The 3,496-nt window shown below is 43.6% G+C and overlaps 1 protein-coding gene across 1 annotated transcript; it reads right to left on the bottom strand.

Annotated features, from left to right (window-relative positions):
• Nucleotides 1–214: 214 nt before the first annotated feature.
• On the bottom strand, nucleotides 215–2,674 carry drc10 (dynein regulatory complex subunit 10). The gene is made up of 4 exons (XM_076274912.1): nucleotides 2,024–2,674; nucleotides 1,360–1,593; nucleotides 1,040–1,111; nucleotides 215–496 (listed from the first exon to the last, which is right to left on the bottom strand). The coding sequence occupies exons 1-4, from the start codon at nucleotides 2,672–2,674 to the stop codon at nucleotides 215–217; spliced, it is 1,239 nt and encodes a 412-aa protein (XP_076131027.1).
• Between the last annotated feature and the right edge of the window lie 822 nt (nucleotides 2,675–3,496).

Here is a 3,496-nt window from a genome sequence, read left to right as displayed (position 1 = left end):
AATAATGGTGAAATTGTCAAATCTGCCACAGATTTGTACCTTCTCTGTTCAGAGAAACATAGTGACTGACAAAAGTGACCCCTAAAGGCCACACTGGACAATATGCACACAAATCAAACAAGTTGATGCTTTAATTTAAACAACTTTTTAAACATATAAAATATCCAGATGACCTCTGATAATAAAAAGAGCCACCTCAGTTTTTTACTCCGGTTCATTTGCCCTTCTTGCCTTTGCCCTTCTTGCCCTTCTTGCCCTTGGCCTTGGCCCTCGTGGCCTTGCGCACTCGGAAGCCCCTCCAGTAGGCCTGGATGACGGTGGCGGCCCGGCCCATCACCTCTCTGGCCCTCTCCTCCTCCTCCTGCCGCTGCTGCTCCAGCCGCCGCTCCTCCATCACCTGCGTGTACTCCACCTCCAGCATGCTGTAGTGCTCCTCCAGCTCACGCAGCTCCTCCTTCTCCTCCTCAAACACCTCTGCCATGTCCTCCAACTCCGTCTGAGCCACACACACACACAGACACACACAAGCACACATACACACACACACACACACAAAGAACATGGTTCTGGGACTGAACAGTGGGCCCATGCTTTATATTACATGGCCCAGCTATGCTATTAATGGCAGATATGACATACAGTAACAAGGGTAAGCACTAGACATTAAGTGTTTAGAATTACGATGAGGCTACAATGTCTATTGACCCCTTTACGGTTCACATCACAAGAAAAATCGCCATTACCTAAGACTAATTTATTAAGGTACAGTTTGTGGTCCTGGGGTGACAATGACAGTGCATACCTTGACAGCTCAACATGCTTGTCTATTAGCTGTGCCATTTTTCTGACCCCATGCTGCATGCGCACCCAAACTAGGCTCTGGATGTTTACAAACTTTTAAGGGGTCGATAGATTATGACAGTACTGTTATGTACTAATAATATGTTTCTATACTCTGTAATTCTGTAGTCATAGATACTGTGTAAAACAACCATAACCCTAAACTACGTATACTGTGTTACTGATATTTCATTCATACCTGTTTTTCACCCATGTCAGAGTCATACTTCTGAATCCAGTTCTCAATTTCTGTCTCCACCTTATATTTCCTCTTAAAACATGAATGGCAAACATAATTCATAGTTAACTAAATTAAACATATAAAAAAAATACAAAAATAAATTGTAAATGAATAGAAACATTCAAATAGTATATTTTCAGTGCACAGCAAGTCATTTTTTTTCGAGCACAAAGAAATGAAATGAACATTCATCACAAAATTGGGGATGACCTGGTATGATTGCTGACTACTGTACTTTCATTTGTATGCATGCATAACATTCCACAGAGGTTCCAGACCTTGCGTAGGCCCATCTCAACCTCACGGTTGTCCATGAGGAGGTTGTTCAACTGCACCCTCAACAGGTTGACGTCCTGCTGCATGCTCTGCTGACGTCCATGTGACGTCTTCTGGTCCGACTGGTTCTGCTTCTCTGCCTCCTGACGGGTCCGGGCCACAAAGTCCTCTGAGATCTTTTCCATCTGGTGCAGCGAGCTCTTCAGGTGACGGATGGTCTGGTTCTTCTTGGAGATCTATCGGGAGAACCAAGGGTGATGGGAAGGAAGAAATATTTATAAACATTACATAGATATAAGCTTAAGACATTAAGGTTAAATGAGCAGCATGCAGAGTAAAAGACAATAGGTCATTCTCATATTTCTCAATGTTGCCTGTCATTTCTCTACACGGACCACTGAAAAAGTGTCCAGATATATTCTATGTAAATACTCAAATGATAAATAAATGTTGACCAGAGGTGTTATATTGTATGTTATACATTCCTTGTGTAAATTGTCAGAACTATAATTGAGGCTTTTCACTTCTTCGTCCCTTAAAGTGTCCTGTGTTATACAGTAACATTCTTGACTTTGACTTCGGTTGGTGCTGAATCCTGGTGTGAAAGCGGAATCCAGGCATGAAGTGCTACCTATTGGACATTTGTGCTGCTCGTCGGTCCCCTACCTCCTCATCCCTGTCTTTGATGGCAGCAGCCACCTCTGCCTCCAAGGTGGCCACCAGCTCCAGGTTGCTGTGGTATCGCTGGGACATCTCCTGCATGCGGCTGATACGCTCCCTCTCCTCGGCGGGGGTGGTGAGGAGACGTTCCAGCAGGACCGATCTCAGCCCGCACAGCCCCTCATTCAGCCCCTGAAAGCCCTCGTCCCTGTCTAACCCCAGGTCCCCCAGGTTTGTAATAGCTCTGCCAGCTGCGGGACAAGCTTGGATCTTCCTGAACAAGACCTGGAGAGAAGAGTGGACAGCATGTGCTGCTTCTGCCTTTCCTTTGGCCTCTGGCATCTTCCTGTCCTCTGTTTGTCTCTCAAGAGTCTCGTATCTCTCTCCAACCCTCCAGTGATCACTTAAGGTTTCACTTAGCTCCATGTCCATGCCAACAGACAGCAAGCCTGGCCGGGATAAAACTACAGGCAGCCACGCAACCATCTCTACTTTTCTGATGCATTCATCTAGAATACCAGCTATACGCTGGGTTTCCAAGGACACCAGTTTCTTTCTGGATGGGTCTACAATCTTATGGGAGTCATCACGGATGATTTTGGTTTTGGATGGCGAACAAGAGACTGTTTGCTGTTGTTGTCCTTCACATGAAAGCATACTTTAGCACTGTAGAAGGAAATTGACAGTGTATTTAAAAAAAACTCTATAAAATACGTATTGTTATCACGTCCAACCTCCAAAAACATGACATTGCTAAGATGTTCCTAAATTGGAATGATTCAGACCTGTAACTAACTCCAAAAACGAAGGTCAAACTGTCACAGTGGATGCAATGAGAACAGAGATTGTCACCTAGACAAACTAATCATAGGCCCCAGTTGTAATACCAGTGGAGTTTATTCACTATTAAAATATAGGCCTCCTTCCAGTTTATGTCAATATGTCAAAGGAAATTCCTATTAATCTGACATCTTTCACCTACCATCTGCACCAATACAAGTACACTCGAACTTACCTGGAATGCTGTAAATGTTTAGCTTACATTAAAGACGGCCGCTCGCTTTTATATCGCACCTTTCTCAAGGTGATTTTACACGTTTGTCTTGTGTCGCTTTTGTGTCTGCTTACGCTATCTACCACATGAGCAAAGTATCAACTAGTGGTTGCTATGAGATTGGCATGGCAACGTAACCTCGCAACATCCACCACAAAAGTAGTTCATTCGATGCACTTACACCAGCTTTCTTTTACGATAGGCCTACAGGCATCGTTGGTTAAAAAATAACTAAGATGGGTTAGAACTTAGGTAAAGTATTTCACATGTTTTTTTACACAGTGACCGTGAAGAATCGTCACGTTTGATACCTTTTTGATACACAATTTGCATACCCCCTGGCAACTTTTATTTTGACAGTGAGACATGTTTTGTTCGAGACGGTTGACGACATGTCGTGAATAAAAAAAAAAATTACCCTCTTG

This window comes from Alosa pseudoharengus, unplaced genomic scaffold (genome assembly GCF_046254945.1).
Source record: "Alosa pseudoharengus isolate Yale_2024_CS ecotype anadromous, Long Island Sound unplaced genomic scaffold, YU_APseudo_1.1 YU_APseudo_1.1_scf_8, whole genome shotgun sequence".
Lineage (NCBI taxonomy): Eukaryota > Metazoa > Chordata > Actinopteri > Clupeiformes > Clupeidae > Alosa > Alosa pseudoharengus.
The sequence above is the reverse complement of the archived record's forward strand: the minus strand, read 5'-3'. Positions and strand labels throughout refer to the sequence as shown.

Bases quoted from the DNA above. Each gene is read 5' to 3' on its own strand.
- drc10 (XM_076274912.1), bottom strand. From the start codon at position 2,674: ATGCTTTCATGTGAAGGACAACAACAGCAAACAGTCTCTTGTTCGCCA. The intron at 1,594-2,023 runs GTAGGGGACCGA...TTCTCCCGATAG, and splicing joins TCAAAGACAGGGATGAGGAG to ATCTCCAAGAAGAACCAGAC. The intron at 1,112-1,359 runs GTCTGGAACCTC...TCATGTTTTAAG, and splicing joins TTGAGATGGGCCTACGCAAG to AGGAAATATAAGGTGGAGAC.